This window comes from Sardina pilchardus, chromosome 20 (genome assembly GCF_963854185.1).
Source record: "Sardina pilchardus chromosome 20, fSarPil1.1, whole genome shotgun sequence".
NCBI lineage: Eukaryota > Metazoa > Chordata > Actinopteri > Clupeiformes > Clupeidae > Sardina > Sardina pilchardus.
Window position 1 is genome coordinate 30235582 of NC_085013.1, and position 22056 is coordinate 30257637.

A 22056-nucleotide genomic window follows, 5' to 3' on the forward strand; every position below is an offset into this window, starting at 1 on the left:
CACTTCAGTCTGCCACAGACACACGACCACGCCACAGTCCTCTTCAGGAGCAGAAGCAGCCTCAACTCTCTAAAGCTTTAAAGGTTAGTCATGCTGAATTTTACTCTGATTGTGTGTGTGTGTGTACAACCTGTAGCTTCCTAGTAAAGATGAATATGTTTTAAAAAAAAAAGGCCATTTGTTTACATTGTAGCCGATCTGAAAACTAGGCTACTAGTGAGTTATACTCATACAAGCAATGACCCATAGCCAACAATCATGGGTGGCATTGTCATGTGTGAGAGACTAATGAGAGCCAATACTTATTTTCACCAAAGTGCTGGATGCATTTGCTGTGCTACTGAAGCACATTCAAGATCAAATAGGCTTCTTTTGCTGGGAAAGGGTCACAATAGCCTATAAAATGATTGGTCTTAGCATTCATAGGATAGACAACATTTCTCTAAAGGGTGATAACTGTAATTACTGTAATCTATAAAAATCCCTGTAGAGCAGCATCAGAGGAGGCAATCACAAAAATAAATAAATAAATATTTATTATTATGACCGCCAGGCAGTGAAACGGTGGTCATACTGTAGGTTTAGTCAGATTATTTTTTTTCGCATGTGCAATTTTCCGTCAAGGAGTCCTGGGACACTGAAAGACCGGGGGGCACGAAACTTGACCCCCAAGCATAGCATGGCATCATTGTTTTTCGTTTTGATCCGTCGCACCCCCACTGGACTGGATCCCCCGAAAGGTGGTATCAACCCATAATCACTCATTTCATACAGTATAGCGCCACCTTAAATAGGAAAAAGCAAAAATGAGGTGTTGTAAACGCAGGTATTTCTGACCTGACATGGTCAAAACTGCACGAACTTGGCCGTGTAGGATCATTATGACACTCTCTAAATCAGGGGTCTCCAACCTTTTTGGGGATGAGGGCTACCGGAAGAACTCAAAATCATATGGAGGGCTACCCATTTGAAGCGAACAGCCCCTCACAACCTTTTATGCGAGGGTAACCCTCCTAAATAGTGGATGATTTACAATGTCAAATTATCAATATTATGTGCTGTAGGCCCATACGCCTTTATATATTTTAAACAACTGTATTTTCATCTGATTCTTCAATATTTTAATATCAATATGCAACACTACCAACATCTTGTTCAGTTTGTTCATTTCAAAGTTTGCATGGGGAACCTAATATTTATTTTTAACAACAACAAAAAAAATGTTTTGTGCAACTAATAATTTAGGTTAGCTACATTCTTAAGGCATTATTCACCATTAAGAATTTTGAGGCTGTTGATTTCAGTGGACAACTGTTTTTTTTTTTTTTTTACATTTCAATAGCAATCACCAACACCACCCTCCCTAACTTATGAAGACACCTTTTATAGTTATTGCACGTCTCCATGATCTGACAACATGTTGCGCCCGGTAGGTTAATTGGATCATGGCATAGCCTACATCCCACACGATTTCCAGTGCTACACGGAGGAGAAAAGGCCCGTGCGCTACAGTAAAGCAAACGTTTTTCAGTCCTTGAACAATCATGCACAAACCGTATGGGACAAACACGGAATGGGCACAGAACTTTCGCGAAGACATGCTTCCATTTGCTACACCAGACGAGCGAGCTTGTTTTTTCTGCATGTGTGCGAGCAGCATGTATATGCGCTCCACTTCCGTTGTCGATTGAATGGGAAAGGTATTCTGAACCAAAGGCTAAAAGTTAACCAGCCAGGCCTACAACTTAAGGTATCACCACCAAGTTAATGTTAATGTAGTTAAGGCTACAGATTGTTGTCTACATACATTCTTAAAATGGTTCTTGTCTATAGTTAAATGATTAAAAACGTCTCAACGGAGGATGTTTTTAGAGGGTGATCTGCAGACGACTTGTGGGCTATTTTTAGAAGGTGCGCTGCGGGCGCCTCATATGCGTCTCGCGGGCACCACGTTGGAGACCCCTGCTCTAAATGCACGCCAAGTTTTGTGGAATTCTGTTCAAGGGGCGGCCATACAATGTAATACAATGGTTTGTCAGTCATAGCAAGTAATGTATGCCATCTTTGCTCTCCTTGAAGATATACTCATATCATGTCACATAGACGAGTTCCTTCCAGAATTGGTCGGTCCAGCAATTGTGGAGACTTGGAAGCTTGGAAAACTGAACCCAGTTGCTCCAAACACAGCCCAATGAAGTAAGGATCACATTGTATAATTTAGTTGCTCATTTAGCAGATCCACTTAGCTAAACTGTGCTCGGCCTAGGCCTGGTCTAACCCTGTCCTTTCTGAACCCACAGGTCTGTTGGCGTGCAGCACTCGGATTTGAGGGAACTGGCTGTGGCTGTAATGGGTCCCCTGAAAAGTGGGCTCCATTCCTTCAACACTGTTGCAGAGATGCTTCTCAGTGTGGGTGCAGACATTGTCCTTCCTGGATGCCAGACCTTTCATGAGATCAGGGAACACATTGAGTGCATGAAGCAGGCGTTAGGGAAGTCAGAGCAGACAGTCGATGATAAGCTTCAACACCTGAATTCGGAGACTGAGCATCTCATTGACAAGCAGAGTGATTTAGCCAGGCAGAACAAGCAGTTAGAGAGGGTGTTAGACGACCTGGAATTACAGCAGACGTCTTACAGATCCCATCTAAATGATTACACGGATGCTCTACAGACAGAGGAGAGCAACCTGAAGTCAGCAGGGGATGCATTAGCCAGCATGAGAAAGAAGAGAGATGGCGCCAAGACTGTGCGAAATGTTGGGCTTGGTCTCATGCTTGTCCCAGTTGTGGGAACAATTGCCGGTGAGTAAAATAGAGCCTGAGCTTTTGGAAATATTTGTTTTCCTTGACAATACAAAATAAGGTGCATTCACAATCGAGAATGTGAACTTACAGTATTACTATTATCAAAGTAACAATCTAAATGTTGCTAATGTTCCTTTAGGATCAATCATGGTTGGTGTTGGGCGAGCAGACATGAATCGGGCTGCTAATGCTGTGGACAATGCTGAGAGAGAGGTTGAGAACTCTGACCATAATGTATCAAAACTCTCTAACAAAGTGGTTGAGTATGAGTCTAAGATCCAGCAAGCTCAATGTGAGATCCAAAACCTTAAGAGTGACAGGGATAAGACAGATTATGCACTGAAGGATTTATCTAAGAAGCGGAAGGATGTGTCTGATGTCCAGGCGAAAATTAGACAAGCTGTCCGTCATCTGGGCCAGCTGAGTGGGGTGGCGAATGCGGCGGAGCTGCAGACTCGACGCCTGATCCTGCTGGAGCCTGTGATGAAGGTGATGGAGGAGATGACCTCAGCACTGGGGCAGATCGCTGGAGATGAGCTGATGCTCTCGGAGGGCATCAAGAGCCTGATGGAGGATATGAAGAACCACCACAGGGAATTAAAGGAGCTTGCTGCTTCCACTGAGAATTCAGATGGTCTCCACGGTGTTTCACTGCTCGATGGTGTTTTGAGCCTCCAACGTCGTCTTCCAGGCAGCGCTGCCACTGTTGACTTAAAGGCACTTAATCCTACCCCTAACCCTAACCTTAACCCATGCTTATCCCTCGAGCCCTCCAGGCAGCGCTGCCTTGAAGACAACGTTGGGGGCTCAAAACACCAAGAAACTGTTTCAATCCCCCACCGTCAACTTCAAGGCAGTGCTGGCAATAGAGACAAGAACTTTTTGGTTATCTTGTTGCTTGTTTTTTGTTTCATCATTGTTGTAGCAATTGTGAAGTATAATCCTTTATTGTTCTTCTCAGGATTACTCGTATTGTTATTCTTCTGCAGATGAATTGCTGCACCCCATGTAAGCTCCTAATTACCTCTTATTCATAGTTAAATAAGTTGTTGCATATGAATTATGACTTAAATATGCATGGCTCAGTATGGGGCTTGTAAGGTGGTACCACAAGAACAGTTATTCACCCCTAATAATACTTATCAAAGATGGTCTATTCAAATGGAACTAGACACTAAACCACAAGTGCTAATAGTGTACAAATAACTCATAATTAAGTCTTTGCAATGCCGAATATGTTTGCTATTCTAAATTTGGGTCTTTGTTTACATCTAATTCACAATTAATTTGGCAATTCTCCCCCAAGTGTGCCGCCTATTCACATATTATTTGTATTACAGCGCACAGGCTACAACAAGCAGACAGCCAAGTTAGCACAAATAAAACATATATCTTTTATTGATTAATACGAGATAGCGAGAAAGGCAAACCTGAATACATTTGTATGCTAACTTTTTCTCAAACTCAAAACTATTTTTTGAGTGTGAAGAGTCACACGTTAAAAGAAAACTCCACAGTTTTTTCATATTAAACTACGTTATTCCCTTAACTAAGACGAGTTGATACTGTACATACCTCTCACGTTTCAATGCGTGCACTCACGGGCTCTGGCGCACGGCGCTACTTTGATAGCACTTAGCTAGTCCAGTTCATTCATTAGGATCCAAACAGAGATGAATTTAGAAATGACCAAAGATCTCCATGTCTTCCCTATTAAAATACAGTGACACGAGTAGTCACACAACCAAGTATGGTGAGACAAAATAAAACGTGGTGCATTTCCAAGCGGGTAAGAGGGATAACTATGTTGTGTGGCGGAATAACACTTGGGAGCAGTTCGACTCGGCACAGTGATATCACTCTTGCACTTTCAGTTTCACTTTGGAGTGAGGATATCACTGCGTCTAAGTGCAGTGATATAACACAGCATCTGAAAATAGTCCCCATAAGCAACAAGCAGTAGTGCGTGAAATCACTGCGCCCATGGTACGTTTGCAACTTTCCTTGATTATTATGCCAGATGAGAATATAGTTCCATGTCAAATCAGCCAAGAAAAACGGCAGATTTCATTTTAAGTTGGTCTTATTGCACTTTCTAACTTGAGAAGAGACACGTTTTAGAAGGGAAAATGACCAGAAATCTTAGTCACTTAGTCACTTTTCTGTTTGCACCAATAAAAGACTGCAAGTGAGATCAGTGTGCTCCAGTCTCCTTCCTATGTGATCCTCCTGGTATACTGAGAAGCACCTGTGACGGCAGATGATTAGGATTGATTCACAGAGTTCTTCATTTTAACAAGATCTGTATATGTCTTTTAATTATTCCACCTTGAGTCTTCTATGTTTTCCTATTAATTATTCTTTAGTGTTAAATGATTTTACCTTGACTTATGCTTCCTTTGTGTGTTTTAGTATGATTTTTTTTTAATTACTCTTTGCCCATCTATTCTGTAAGTGTAGCAGACTGCCTCATAGTGCCTGAAAGGCCCCGGACCTCTGAGTGTTAAATGATTTCCATAACCATAATGTGGGCTTAACACCGTCACTCTGAGTGTTAAATGATTTCCATAACCATAATGTGGGCTTAACACCGTCACTCTCTTCATTTCCCTCTATCACATGAACAGCAACCAACACCACCAGCCACCGCTGACACACTCATGCCTAAGAGAGTGTGTTGCTACCATTCCCCTATACACTACTTCCCAGCCATCTCCCATCACCCCCGGCATGCCTAAGAGAGTGTGTTGCTATCATTCCCCTATACACTACTTCCCAACCATCTCCCATAACCCCCAGCATGCCTAAGCTCACTGTCCATCTGATTCCATTCATCAACAGAGCACCATCACCTGCATGGAACAGCCCATGAGTTACCTGCACAGAGTTCATTGCTTTGCCCTGTTGGACTTTTAACAGCTGACTTTATTAGGATCAGAGTGCAAAGGGAGTCACATCAAAACAGCACCATACTGTATATTTGAACAACTTTCTACTTTACTTTCGATTTCGTCATGGTGTGTGGGTCAGGACTATCTAACAAACACTGCACTGATAATTATCTGGCACGGAAATCTGCTAGCTATCAGGTTTTCTTTTGGAAAAGAGACAGACCACCGCACAGACCTCCGCCAAGGGAAAACATAAAAAACGATAGCGAAAACCGCTTTTTTGGATCCAGACGGTTGGCTTATACGGATCACTCCCAAAATGTAACCGTTTCTTCTTTAGGTCATTTCAGACCTTCCCTGATAATTTCGTCGAAATCCATCCATAACTTTTTGAGTTATCTTGTGAACAAACAAACAGACAGACAAACCAAACCCAGATGAAAACATAACCTCCTTGGCGGAGGTAAATATCAGTTAACCGGAGCTGAAGGGCCGGTCGCGGCCGACCTCAAATTAAAAGTACACCAACAACAGCGACTTTTTATTCTTCAACTACACAGGAATCCGCACTTCAAGCGTCTTAGTTAGTTTCGTTTGAGCTTGCTAAAGCAAAGAAGCCATTGTCAGAGAATTGCTAAGGTGTGTGCTGGGGAAATGGCCAAAGCTTAATGATGATATCGTGCAAACTTTTAAATGGTATCTTTGTCCCGTCACAGGGTGACACGCAGAATTTTTGACATTAATGATCATGTCGAGGGAAAGCTGAGATTGACATTCATATTCAGCCTACTGTGCATCAGCAGGCGAAGGTCCAAGTATTTCATTAAAAAAGAACCGGATTTATGCTTTCCATGTTGTGGGAGAGGTAGGCTATAGGGCACATTAATAGTGGAAAGGTGTGTAAATTCTTAAAAATGGAGTGGGAGCAAAAATGCACTGAATATGAGGCTAATTGTTGCACTTAATTTTGGGCCACTGTTTTTCAGTTTTGTGCCATCATTGAATGGTGATTTATGTGAAAAAAAGTTTTATCACTCATGGCTGTGAAATACTTCTTGTATTTGTTGTTAAAAAAAAGAACCTAGGCCCCAGCCGTGGCGCGACTGGCTGGGGCACCTGCACCGCACACCGGCGACCCAGGTTCGACTCCCGCCCCGTGGTCCTTTCCGGATCCCACCCCAACACTCTCTCCAACTCACTTCCTCTCTCAACTGTCCTATCATTAAAAAAGGCATAAAAGCCCAAACAATATACTTTAAAAAAAAAAAAAGAACCTAGACGTGTTCAAATGCATTTGAGCATGAACAAAATATAAAATTATATGTTGGTTCAATAAACATACAGACATACATGTGTTGTTCTTAGTTATTTTGCAGCTTCTCTCGTGTCAGATAAGCGGTAGTGTACGTGCGGTCACATGTGGCCCTCTGATGGTGATGATAAAAAAATGTGGCCCTCTTAGTCATGAAAGTTGCCCATCCCTGGCCTAGACCTATTATGCTCATAAACAAGTCATATCAGTAATGCGAAAGGTCAACTGTGTCATTCTATGTTTTGCAGTGGATAACACATTCCTCACAGATATTCACAGATAAATATAGGGTGTGGAGATAGAGGGCAGGGCAAAGAGCAAAAAATCCTCCTGCTCCTATGGGAATTTAACATATGGGTCAAATACTTACGCCCCCTGTATTTAAGGAAGAACATTTATTTATTTACGATACATTCTCCACTCATAAAGAAAAGGTAATTGTGTTGCATATAGGCCTACCAAACTAACTAGTGTCAATTTATATTTCAAATTTTGGATTAGACTTACTAGTCTCTATGCTGTTTTCATGGACAACAAGTTTCCGCTTTGTTCTTAGTTTTAAATAACGTTGTCTGTTGCTTCTTCATAGGCCATCTCCAGTGGTTCCATTTGACTTGTGCAGACATGCACATATGCACGCTGACAGCACTCCCTCTAACTGCATGCCTCTTTATTTGATCATCTGGAAATCTAATTTCTTTTTCTTTCCGTCCATGGTTCCATTAGCCTATACTATTCAATTGTTCAATTGTAAATGATCAGCAATTTCCTCGTCAAGGAGGTCCTAACCTTGCAGATCATTGCCAGAGAAAGCATGCTCTGGGAACAGAACACAGTTGCCTGTCTAGTGTATCCAAGGGTCTGTCTACAAGGAAAATGACAAGTGTGTCACGATGCGGTTCGGGGGCGGGGGTGCGCACTGACCAACAGTGGGTGGGAGAATCTCTTGTGGCCTGCTGGCGCGAGTCTTCTGAGATTCTCTGAAGGTTACGTCACGGTATGCGAATCAACCGTTTCCATCAACTTCATTAACATCATACCTTAGGCGCATCGAAAGTTAGTCCACCCTCCTCTAGCGAATCAAATATCTATGCGCATTAGACATTTTAATTCTAACCGGTATTTCTTATATGAATAGTTAAAATATGCATTACAAGGTTGGATGAAAACACAATTAGTAACACAAAAACAGAACGTTATAATCTGTCCACTTTTCCGACCAACTGTCAATCCATCGCAAACCTCAGCTAACAGATGGCTATTTGTTGTGAAACAATGTTTTGCACCTTTCTCTTGTTTTGAGAGACTTGGTCTCATTGAAAAATAAACATAAATGATGCTACACAAAGGTGTATTCTGTAAATACATACATTTTATAAATACACAGACTCGCTATTTTTTGTCAGCATTGCAACGGCTGACTAATATGTTATAAAAGCTACGGTTTACTTCAAACTAAGCTAATAGGCCTATAGGCTACATTGATAGGCTACTCCAAGGTAGCCTAGTCGTCTCAAGGGTGAGGTGTCCTTTTATTATAAATATTAAGGTCTCCTTCCTTGAACTTGAGCACAACCTCACATCACATATTGAACACACAAGCACAAGTGTCATTCTATGTTTTGCAGTGGATAACACATTCCTCTCATACATTCACAGATAAACAGGGTGTGGAGACAGAGAGCAGGGCAAAGAGCTTTGTTCATTTACTGATGTGTGGCTAAACATGTGTACAAGTTTCACTTTCAGCTTTAACCCTTCATAAAGTTGCTGTCCACACTATTATATCACTTCAATCTGACACACAACCCAAGTCCCAATCAGGAGGCTTCAGCTGAAACTAAGGTCAGTCATACCTTGCTCCATACACTTTAAAATCGAATAGCTATTCTTACATAAATGTTTAATTAGTATAACTCTGCTGAAGTTGTCCTACACTGTGAAGTTAGTTAGTTAACCTTACCTAAACTGTTAGTTAACCTTAGTTTAAGAAAAAAAAAAACGATTGCCTTGAAATTGCAGACCAATCTGGAGCAAGAATTGCAAGCTGTGCAAACAAGAACTTACTTAGTGTAATACTTACACTACTGAGAATTCCTATTTAACCTATCTTGGTCATTAAGTCAAGTATATTATGTGTTTAGCAATCACAACATGTGTATTAAAGGGGTGCTAACAAATGTTACATTCCCCACAATGCATTTCCAGAATGCCACAGTCCTGGCCCACATATTTGTAAAAATGTCACATATTAATCCTTGATCCTTAAAAACATTTTTAATTACAATTAAGTGGCAGTGACACTAACGGTTATAAATACTGTTGTTGCGTAATTCATGTTGCTGCATCACACGATACATAGATATACAAAACACCCTAATGTTGTGGGTAGAACATCAACGACATGCTACATAAAAGGGTAGTGCTTAAGAGTGGGTGAAAGTAAAAGTGCTGCACAGTGATGAATGGGGAACTTCATTAAGCACCAACCATATGTAGCACACGTGTGGATGACACATGGTAGACACCAACACTACTTCTACAGATCTATGCCTGTCGACAACCAGGGCAGCCGTTCCCCAAATGCAGAGTACGCAGAGTGCGTAGGTTCCCCAAGTACCCTCCAAAATCAAGGCTGCTAAAAAAAAGTTATGATAAATAATATATTATTACATTAAAAAAATATAGAAATGAGTTATGAACAGTCCCATCGTTGTTCTTTCTTAATTTTGTACTCTATCACTCAATTTGGGCAAATTATATGTTTTTATCTAATAAAAAGAGTCGTCCCCCCCCCCCCCCCCCCGCTTCCCTGAAATGGTACAGCATTCAAAGTTCTTGCGTTTTCAAATTGGCGCGTCATTCTGCCTGAAGTTTACCATAATAATAATAATAATCTTTATTCAAGCTGAATTTGAATGGTGATTCATAATAGGAAGTACGAGGCAATATGGAGCTGAGTCAGGCCCTTCTACTTCCAGTCCATGGGACCTATCTCTCGAAATATTATGAACTGGAGTCAATGGAGAGATAACAATTATTTGTTGGTCCCGTTCGAATTGGACCGTGCATTTTACATATGATGTGTGGGAATTTAAAAGATTTTTCAGTAAAGTTCTGTTGTTCGTTAGACTTTAAAAGTTATGTTAGTTTTGTGCAAATCCGTTCAGTGGACTACATCTCTCGTCTCAAACGGTCACTATCACAATGAAATGGTTTTGTACAGTCTATGAATGAATACAACTTATCTAATGTGTTTAATCCTCTGACTCATGGTATCAAGTAAGACCTGTTGCTGGAATGCCTGTACAGTCCGGTGTGGCTGTGAGTGGGGCTAAATTTCACTAGCGCGACTGATGGGTTTTAGTCGTTGGAATTACAATCTTTCGCAATGTTGTAATTCAATAGTTACGAAATACATTTAAAATGTCTTTACATGAAAAATTGTCATTCAAATTGACAAACATCATATGGGTTGATCATATGGGAAGGCTGGCTCTGTTGTGGGAGCTGATCTGGAGTGCATCACTTCAGTATCAGACAAAAGGACCCTGAACAAGCTACACAGCATCCTGGACAATGACTGTCATCCACTCTACAGCATTATCATACAGCAGAAGAGCTTGATCAGCTGGAGACTACGCTCCATGACATGCACAACAGACAGACTGAGAAAGTCATTTGTACCCAGGGCCATACAACTGTACAATGCTTCACTGAAGGGAAAAGGAGAGTTGGACTTCTATGCATAGTATATCTGCACCTCCACCCTCTTATACACTTACATGGCATGACTTACATGTCTACACTCATGTCTAACTCTTATATTATTACTATGTTAAGTTTATTTTAATTGTCCATATATTTATATTAGTACTGTTATTATTATTACTATGCTTACATTTTGTACTGTACATATTTATTACTGGTCACTAGAATTTTATCTTGCACTGTTGCACTGTTGGACTTATTTGCACTACCACCTTGACACACACCTCAGACTGGATCACAGTACCAATCCTCAGTACATTCATGCATACCTTATCTATAGTATTCTACTGCTCCTTTAGTCATTGTTGATTGTTGATTGTTGATTTGCTTTTTAATCTTCCTGTTTACATTGTTTACATTGTACTGTATGTTGTGTGTGGTGTCTTAAGCTGCTGGGACCTTGAATTTCCCCTTGGGGATCAATAAAGTATCTATCTATCTATCTATCTATCTGGGTAATTCAAGGCACAAGACAATCAGCCAGAAAATAATTTATCTTTCTCCATTGACTGCCGTTCAAAAAAAATCCAAACATAGGTCATGGTGGCTAACGTGCTAATGCTAGCTAATGTCAGCAACCTAGGCTAGATCGCCTAGCAGCAGTTGGATTTTATGTTAGCTCTAAGCCCTTAATTATATGAAATCTAGATTTCACAATGCATGTGACAATGTAACATGTTTGCAAATAGTTGGCAGTTGTCCATGTAGATATCTGGCGCCCTATAGGAAGTCAACAAAATTCTAGTTAGCAGTTTGTGTAAAGTGCACTGCAAGATTAGCACTGCTGCTTCAGTCCAAAGCTTTTAGGCATAGGCTGTGGTGATACAACGTGATCAGCGAACAGAGATTAGACAGGAGTTAGACAGGCAGATGAATGTATCAAGAATAGTGAGTATTATTTTGGAACTCTTATTTAAGGCACATGCATGTAATATCTCCATTCAATTTCATTTGGTTGGGCCAAAATGTGCTAGGCTATCTTTACTTTTGGTCATTTACAAAATGCCTCATGGTTTTGTTTAATGTGTAACGTTAGGCTATGATTAGAGTATATAGACATTTAAGGTTTTGTATATGTTCCACAAAATCAATATAATATAATAGTTTGATATGCTTCCCATATCATTGTGAAATACACAGGCTACTAGATGGCTATGAAATAACGAAGTGCTTTACAGATAAACAGCAGATTTAAGATGATACACATGTTGTTTTTGAGTCACTTTTTATATGAACAGTAGTGCAACCTGATATTTTTGTCATCAGAAAATCCTAATGTTTTGGTGTTTTTATTTAGCTTTAGCTAATCATCTGTAGTTGCTGATATTTTGTTACTCTATGATTAAATTTTGCTTAACTTACAGTAATATACAGTATATATTCTAATGTTTATATATAATAAATAAATAGCGAAGCAGCGGCCCTGTCCACAACTCTGTCAGCACTAGTTTTACTCACAGGATTAGTTTGTTTTGGATACATACTAATATGTAATGGGAATTGCAAGTGCAATCGGTTTGCATGCTTTTAAATAGTAAAGTTAAAAAATCTGCCGATCAGTAGCTTCGTTTACAAAATGGCCACCACATGAATGAGGTGAATTAACTCAACACGGTGTGGCATCTGGGAAGTTGCCCAGATTGCAAATGTTTTCCTCTGGCCCTGACTATGACAACTCCTAAACTAACACCAGCAATCTCCCTTTTTTATTCAGAAAATGGACCAAATTGCAAAGACCACTCAATCTCTCACCACTGCAGCAGACATGCGGGAAACCAGCATGATGCTGATGCAGCCCAATGCCAACTGGGAGGAGTACCTGACTCCAGCTCCGCTCTCCATCGCCATCATGGGGGAGCTCGTCTTCATCTCCACATGTGATGACTTCTCCATCAACAAGAACCCCCCACCAGGCGGCTTCAAGCACATTAAATTCCCAGACTCCTTCAGGGCCTGTCTTATGCAAGTCTGTAACTCAGGCTGGCACGCTTTCAACGAGGCCCATAAGAACATGGATCAGATCCGCATCCACACGGCCACAGTTCCTGATTACATGAAGGCAGCTGTCAAGATCCTTTTCCATGGCAGCGATGAAGTTATAGAAAATCTTCTTCCAAATCAATTGGAAAACATCCGCAGCATTGCAGAGGAGTGTGTCACATTGGCAGATGGTGTTAATCAGAAATACACTGAAGTCATCAACATAATCCAGGAGCTGTTGGAGGCCTGTATCAATGCTGAACACTTTTATGGAGACGAGCTGGAAAAGGTGAAGATGAAACTGGAGGAAAACAAAATCAGGGAGAAGACGGCCACAGACCTGAATGAACTATCCAAGAAGGCAATGGAAAACATGTCAAAGCAGCTGGAAAACGATCAGAAGCAGTACAAGAAATCAATAGATTCCCTTCCCTCTGCCTGGCGCATGCTTGCCATGGATGTTGCAGCAGGATACGCAGGTGCCATGACAGGAATATTGCATGGCATCACTTCTTTAATAAGTTCTCCTGTGTCAACAGCTTGTGATGTAGCACAGATAGTCTCAAAAACATGCCAGAACATCACAACACCAGCAGAAGATGAGGATGAAAGTGATGTGATCTCAGATATGAATATCTGCAGCAAGTCTGAAGAGATTATTCACTTTGTAGAAACACTCAAAATATATATCAGTGGAGGTGAAATAAACTGGAAGGAGCTATATGACCAGAAAAATAAATGCACAAAGGCCCAGTGGATTGAGAAGCAATTCATAAGGATCTCTGAGAACTTGAAGATTCCACTGAGTAAACTACAAAAACAAGGTTTGTCACTTTGTGAATCGGGCATCAAGGTCTGTAAAAAGATGGATACATATAAGCCAGATTCTGTGTGGGATGCAGAGAAAACGACAAAGCTCATTGAGAAAATAGAGAAGCTGAATGATGATGCCTATGGTTTTGACTCTAAGAGTAAAGCCGTCTTAGGTGCTCCCGCACTTACCCCCAAACCACCAATGATGTTCAAAACAGAGAGCAATCACGCAGATCCGCATTGGGCCAGTAAAAAAATGTCTGAGAATGCCCATTTCCGCATTGAACAGAGCAGAGAGCAACTCAAGCATACACAAGAGCTATATGAGAAGAGTGTGGAGAACATGGAAAAGAATCAGAAGGAGCTGACTGACATCCTGGTTGAGATGCAGAATTGCAAGGTCAAAGAGATCGACTTTGACACCACCATCAGGATGCTGGTCAAGGGTCTGGATGCCATGGGCAGAGTCAAAGAGCAGTGGGAGAAGATGGTGCGCTTCTTCCAGTTAGTCTCCAACATCATCAGATGCAGCCTGAGCACAACAATGCGCAACTTTGTCCAAACAGCTGATCAAGCAAAGAAGCTTTCTTATGATGGCAAGCTCTTTGCAAAAGACATGCTGTACAACCAGGCCTTTCAAGCCTCCAACATCGCCAGCCTGGTCCACATGATCTCAGGGACCTACACTGAAGTGTCCAACACATACCTGATGGACAGAGTGAGCAGCCTGGGCAAGCTTATGGCCATGGATAAGGCGAAGCCAGAGTTTGACTTAGAGCGTGTCAAGCTTCAGCAGTCTTGCCAGGAAGCTCAGAAGGGCATCCTTCAGCTCGTCCTGAAGAACAAGAGGGAATTTGAGATGAAGACCCAAACCAGGATGGCAAAAATAGAGAGTGGGCTGAAAGCTGTTCTGCCTGCTGCTGCGCCTGAGAGGAGTGAGAGAATGAAAGAAATAGTTCAGGCCGGTTTTGGTTCAGAAGATGGAGATGATGATTACGTTTAGCAATTGTTCCATTTTTTTCGAGTTGTTCCACATTTTTCCATAAACTGCAGTACCTTGATTTGATTAACAGTAATAAGTATAAGCTTAGTTACGTTTATGCAGAAATTCCAGTTGAACAATCTAATTTTGCTCCACAAAAACTCAAAACAAAAAAATGTTGAGGCTGGGTTAGAAGAAGCGTGCTACTTTTGACACATTTGGAAGATGAAGAGGACTACTTCTGTCACTGTTGCTGCACAATAACATCAAACAACTCACCTCAAAGTGTCAAACCATCTAGATTCTCTTATCAAAAAGTCCTGTAAGATTTCAATCAGATTCCAATAAGATTTTGAAGCTAATAGGATCCTATAGGATTGACAATCCTATAGGATTCCAATCAGATTTTGGAATTTATTTGGACAATCTTGTAGGATTCCCAAATCCTGTAGGATTGTTGCTATTGGAATTCTATAGGATTTTGGTTCCAAAATCTGATCTTTTTGATGAGGGGTGCTTTGTAAGTTAGTGAGATAAATAAAGAAAAGACACATTTCTGTAAATGTCCCAGCAAAATCTAGTTATACCTACCCCAACCATTCTCTGTAGTCTAAAGTTTATAATCAACTCTTTATATATTTATTTGTCTGATTTGTATTATTTAATATGATTGATTAATTTCTTTAATGTAATGTTGTGAGATCTGTATAACAGTATATTAAACTTACTAAATGACTCACAGCCATCCTGATTTGTTCCATTATTTAGGGATTTACTAATACATTATTTGTGAGAGTTTTGCCTGATGTTTGACTGATTTAGTCAAGAGGGGATGTTACTAAATGCTTTGCCTCATTTATAAAACAGTGTTTCCTACATTACATTTGTACAGTTATACAGTAAATGGTCTATTCACACTTTAATTATATGCCATTTAAGTATAAGTACATATACTTAAAAAAAAAAAAATATTTCAAGATAATATCTCGCTATTTCAAGATAACAGTAACATCTCGAAATAACGAGATAATATCTCTCTCTTTTGAAAGTGTCAAAACAACTTCGCCCCTAGAGTTGGTCTGCATTGATTTTTGGACTGCACAGGGTGCGAAGAACAGAACTGTCGACGTCTTAGTGGTGACTGATCACTTAGGCCAGTCAATCTAGCTCAAAAAAGGGCCAAAACTTAAACTAATTGCAATAGTAATGGTTCATACTTTTTATTGATCCTTAAACCCTCCTGCATCACATATTAAAAATCTACCCATTTATATTTAGTGGAACATACTTTTATTCAAGGTCAAAGGTAGCAATTTCCAATGCATTTTGCTATTGGGATTTACTACAGGTGAAATGGGTAAAATTTTAAACTATAGATATCAAATTGAAACTTTCACAGTTGTTTACTCACATTAAGGCAAATATATTTTGTATCGCAAGTTTTCTGAAATGTGATGTTTAGATATGCAAATGAGACCAGTTTTACCTAAATATGCAATAATTTGCATATATTTCTAGAAAACTCAATCTGAACAATAGGTACAGTCAGCTTTAACATAATTGCTGCATTTTGCTTCTATATTGGATACCAAAAGCCTATGCAAAGGGAATATTAGATATTACTTCATATCACCTCAGAAATGAGGAAATGAAGTCAAGTCAAAATCAATGCGTTTCAATGGAAGTACATTATAGAACAAATGATTGTCAATGGTATGGTATGAAAGAAGTATCTCAATGCATGCCAAGTCACATAAGGAAGATATTGACCTTTAGAAAACATATCAAGTGAGTTGGCATGCACTGAGATACTTCCATCACACCATGCACTGTAATTACAGAAAACTTGTAATACATTTATTTTTCATATTGATCTAAGCAATCAACTGGTGAAGTTTCATTGTGATATCTGCTTGTTATTTTTTTTACCCTATTCACCTATAGTATCTCTTATACAACACATTGGACAAGAAAGGCTTAATATACAAAATTGCCCAAGGGATATCACCGGGCACCCTCCTAAATCTTAAGAGGTACCCCTAGTCTACTAGATTCTGCAAAAAAAAAACCAGGTGTGACACCATGGCTGCCTGACTAAAAGCCAAATAACTTCACTGTGGTATAGTTCTGAAGTTGTGCTTATTTAAAGCCTCAACAATGGTCCTTTTGGTTACAACATGTGATTTTTGACACTATAGTGATAGTGACCTGTCCAATCAACAAAGAAAGAATACCTTGGAGGTAAAAATATGGTCTCGGGTATATTGACAGTTTATTTGAGCTAAATATGACTATAATACTAGATTTAACATGGAAATTGTCTTACAATAAGAAGGATATATCAGAATACGATTCCTTGTATCAAACAAAGTAGAAAAAATACATTAAACATCAATTTAAGAGTAAAGGAAGCTGAGATATAACCTTTTCTCTTTTCGGTGGGGGCCATTTTGGACTGTATGCATAACTGTCACTAGGGGTGCCACCCCAACTTGTATCCATGGATTTTTAAAACCTTAAGCCTATATCTAACACCCTGCCAAAAATCAAAAACTTTTCCAGAAGTGCCCAATTTTTCCGAATTCGGCCCTAGCTAATTGAGCATTTACGTCCCTTCTTCTCCTGCTCTCTCCTCTCCTGCTCTCTCTTCTGCTCGTTCCTCAGGTCTCTCATCTCGTTCTCCATGTCCTCAGCACGTTTGTTATAGCCTTGCTCCCGCAGCTCCTGCTTCTCCTGCATCAACACACACACGTGCACACACACACACATGCACACGAGCACACATGCACAAGATGAAAAATGTATCAAACTGACACATGACATGCAAAACTTACTAAACTGGACACATACTGTACACATATGAACACCGTCACAATGTTCATTATATTGATGTAGGATTTGTGATCTATCTTAATGTTTGTTAGATGTTGTCTGTTGGATTTAAACTGTGTCCTCCCTAGGGACTGCAGATCTAAATTAGCCTACGGTAAAACATTTACATCGTCCCTAACAAACAAAATGAATAAATAAGAACACAAAATTGTACATGGTCCCTAATAAATAAAATGAATAAATAATAATAAAAAAATACCATTCAGTGAAAACTCATTTGAAGGGGCTACTACTGTACTGTACCTTCAGCTTAGCTGTTAATGCCATGAAAACTCATTTGAAAGGGCTACTACCTTCAGCTTAGCTATCAGCATTCAGTGAAAACTCATTTGAAGGATCTACTACTGTACCATCTCTTTAGCTGCCAGCACCCGCTCCATCTCGTTCAGGGATCTCTCTCTCTCCCGCTCCACCTTGGCCTCCAGCTGACGGATGTTCTCCTCATTGCTGCTCTTGAGGTCGCGGAGGGCCTGCTGCTGGATCTGCGTCCGCTGCTCCAGGAGTCTCCTCTGCTGCTCAGCCTCCTGCTGCTTCACCTTGTTCTCTGTGAGAGGGAGGGGAACCTGGTGACACTCGGACTAGTGTGAAGAGGTCTAACTGCACACTCTGTCTAGTGTGAAGAGGTCTAACTGCTCAGGCTGTCTAGTGTGAAGAGGTCTAACTGCTCAGGCTGTCTAGTGTGAAGAGGTCTAACTGCTCAGGCTGACTAGTGTGAAGAGGTCTAACTGCTCAGGCTGTCTAGTGTGAAGAGGTCTAACTGCACACTCTGTCTAGTGTGAAGAGGTCTAACTGCTCAGGCTGACTAGTGTGAAGAGGTCTAACTGCTCAGGCTGTCTAGTGTTAAGAGGTCTAACTGCTCAGGCTGACTAGTGTGAAGAGGTCTAACTGCTCAGGCTGTCTAGTGTGAAGAGGTCTAACTGCTCAGGCTGTCTAGTGTGAAGAGGTCTAACTGCTCAGGCTGACTAGTGTGAAGAGGTCTAACTGCTCAGGCTGTCTAGTGTGAAGAGGTCTAACTGCTCAGGCTGTCTAGTGTGAAGAGGTCTAACTGCTCAGGCTGACTAGTGTTAAGAGGTCTAACTGCTCAGGCTGACTAGTGTGAAGAGGTCTAACTGCTCAGGCTGTCTAGTGTGAAGAGGTCTAACTGCACACTCTGTCTAGTGTGAAGAGGTCTAACTGCTCAGGCTGACTAGTGTGAAGAGGTCTAACTGCTCAGGCTGTCTAGTGTGAAGAGGTCTAACTGCTCAGGCTGTCTAGTGTGAAGAGGTCTAACTGCTCAGGCTGACTAGTGTGAAGAGGTCTAACTGCTCAGACTGACTAGTGTGGAAATTGCCAGGGCCTGCTCAGGAGGTAGAGTGGCATGCTGTCCAGGGGCGTCACTAGGTGTACCATAGATCCGGGGCTGTAGCCCGACTTTTTTTTTTTTTTTTTTTTTCTTTCCTTCTTACGGGGGTCCGGGGGTTTTTCCCCCGGGAAATTTTGAAAATTGGGCCGTTAAAGATGCCGTTTCAACGTAGTTTGAGAAGGAAAGGAAGGACATTCGTTGGGGTTCTCCTCATCATATTGTAATAACAAATAAAGCTAATTTCCCTCAAGGCTAGCCTATAGGCTACTTCTAACAGAGACCTCACACCCAAACATTTTTTTCTGCCCCTGACATGATGAATGAATGAATCATTTCCAGGTGCCACTCTAATCGCTGTAAATGGATTAATGCAACACAACTCCTCGTCCAATTTTCAGTTTGCATGGAAATCATTGGTATAATTGCCTAGGAGATCTACGTGCGGCCAGCCTGACTCTTCCACTCGTTTTGTGATAACTAGCAGTGTTTACTACTGTTGTTGTAGGCTACTACGTGTTTACTACTGTTGACTACTGTACTAGTAGACTTAATGGAACAAGTTCATGGAAAACGAATGCTTGTGCAGAACGTTTCGTTAATCTATCCTACAGAGCCGTTAGGTAACGTCGGTGAGTAAGTTTATCTCTTGTTATCCAAATGAACGGTCTTAAAGTTAGCGAGTTACAGAGGCTGGCAGTCAGCCCGACAGAGGGGCGAAGCATGGAACACTGATGTCGCATTTGCAACAATTTATTCCGACTCCATGGAACGTCAGCGAACAGAGTAACAATATTGCAGTTGTGCCTGTGTTTCTGGCTCTCAGGCTAAGTTGTGACTGCTAAGAAATAGACTAGAAATCTAGACGCCACTAGCGGCAATCACGTGAGGCTAGGGGCTGCTGACCGTGGCATTCAATTTGAACCTTATAAAAAAAACTCTGTGGCGATTTTCATCATTTTGTAAGGCACGGAGATCCGGGGCTATCCCCAATACATCCGGGGCTCTAGCCCCGAATGCCCAGGTCTAACGACGCCTCTGATGCTGTCTGCAGGTGGCCACTTCAAAGACCAACCAACTAATAGTCCGGGAGCCAAATGCCATAATTTAGGTGAACCTGGTTTTGTCGGTTAAAGTTTTTTTTTTTTGCAGAATCTAGTAGACTGGGGGTACCTCTTTAAGATTTAAGAGGGTGCCCGGTGATATCCGTTGGGCAATTTCGTATATTAAGCCTTTCTTGTCCAATGTGTTGACTATAAGGCGGATATACTACAGGTGAATAGGGTAAAATATTTAACAAGCAGATATCACTATGAAACTTCACCAGTTGATTACTTAGATCAATATGAAAAATAAATGTATTACAAGTTTTCTGAAATTTAATGTTTGAATATGCAAATTAGGTATGATGTAATTAAATATGCGCTGATTTGCATAAACGTAAAAAGATCAAATCTGAACATTGGACAAAGCCAGTTTCAATTTTTTTCTTTTCATTTTGTTGACATAAGAGATGAAAAGTATTTTAGAGAGGGAATTATGGATATCTCATTTAGTTATTCAGTAAATCAGTAAATACTATACCAGCCTTTAAAAAATCCATTTTCGCCATGTTTTTTGGAATAAAATGTCATGTAAATCAGGCTAAGAATCATATATCAACAAACCCCTCTGCAAAAACCTTCTAAACATGGTTAGGTATAAGACTGAAAAGTTTGGTGTATGTAGATGCTTGTGAAGTGGAGATTTTGTTCTCCGAGTGAGAGAGGAAACTCATCCATATCCGCCTTATATTCAACACATTGGACAAGAAAGGCTTAATATACAAAATTGCCCAAGGGATATCACCGGGCACCCTCTTAAATCTTAAAGAGGTACACCTACTCTACTAGATTCAGCAAAAAAAAAACTTTAACCAACAAAACCAGGTCTGACCTGGGTTGGTTGCAACCTGACCCCATGGCTTAGTGACTGGTCTGGTCTGCCAAAAGCTCACGAGAACCTTAAAGGAACACTTCACTTTTGTCGGTTAAAGTTTTTTTTTTTGCTGAATCTAGTAGAGTAGGTGTACCTCTTTAAGATTTAAGAGGGTGCCCGGTGATATCCCTTGGGCAATGTTGTATATTACTGTAAGCCTTTCTTGTCCAATGTGTTGAAAAAAAAGGCGGATATGGATGAGTTTCCTCTCTCACTCGGAGAACAAAATCTCCACTTCACAAGCATCTACATACACCAAACTTTTCAGTCTTATACCTAACCATGTTTAGAAGGTTTTTGCAGAGGGGTTTGTTGATATATGATTCTTAGCCTGATTTACATGACATTTTACATGAAATTGACTGATTTACATGAAATTGATTTTTTAAAGGCTGGTATAGTATTTTCTGATTTACTGAATAACTAAATGAGATATCCATAATTCCCTCTCTAAAATACTTTTCATCTCTTATGTCAACAAAATGAAAAGAAAAAAATTGAAACTGGCTTTATCCAATGTTCAGATTTGATCTTTTTACGTTTATGCAAATCAGCGCATATTTAATTACATCATACCTAATTTGCATATTCAAACATTTCATTTCAGAAAACTTGTAATACATTTATTTTTCATATTGATCTAAGTAATCAACTGGTGAAGTTTCATAGTGATATCTGCTTGTTAATTTTTTTACCCTATTCACCTGTAGTATATCCGCCTTATAGTCAACACATTGGACAAGAAAGGCTTAATATACGAAATTGCCCAAGGGATATCACCGGGCACCCTCTTAAATCTTAAAGAGGTACCCCAAGTCTACTAGATTCTGCAAAAAAAAACTTTAACCGACAAAGCCAGGTCTGACCCCATGGCTCCCTGACTATTTGGCCCAGGGTGTGGCTTAGGGACTCTATAGCGCCACCTAGCACATTGACTGATGTGATTGATGCACACATTCACGAAAATGAAGCAAATTTGGTGGTTTTGTGTGTTATTGCTGCCGCTGCTGAAAGATAGAGCTCTGGCCTAGGGTGTGGCTTAAGGACTCTATAGCGCCACCTAGTGGGTTGTCTGTTGTGGTTGATGTGTACATTCACGAAAATGAACCAAATTTAGTTGACTTCTTTCGTATTGCTATCGCTAGTCAGAGACGGAGCTCAGGCCTAGGGTGTGGCTTAGGGACTCTATAGCGCCACCTAGCGTGTTGCCTGTTGTGGTGGACACCAGGCCTGCACGATAAATCGTTATAAAATCGCGATCTCGATTCACCCCCGTGTGCGATTGAATTTTTC

At 40.6% G+C, this 22056-nt stretch overlaps 1 protein-coding gene across 1 annotated transcript; it reads left to right on the plus strand.

Moving 5' to 3' along the window:
• Nucleotides 1-12497: 12497 nt before the first annotated feature.
• Nucleotides 12498-14576, plus strand: LOC134067132 (uncharacterized). The gene has a single exon (XM_062522206.1). It carries the CDS (start codon nucleotides 12498-12500, stop codon nucleotides 14574-14576), a length of 2079 nt encoding a protein of 692 aa, XP_062378190.1.
• The last annotated feature ends 7480 nt before the right edge of the window (nucleotides 14577-22056 follow it).

Bases quoted from the DNA above. Each gene is read 5' to 3' on its own strand.
- LOC134067132 (XM_062522206.1), top strand. From the start codon at position 12,498: ATGGACCAAATTGCAAAGACCACTCAATCTCTCACCACTGCAGCAGAC.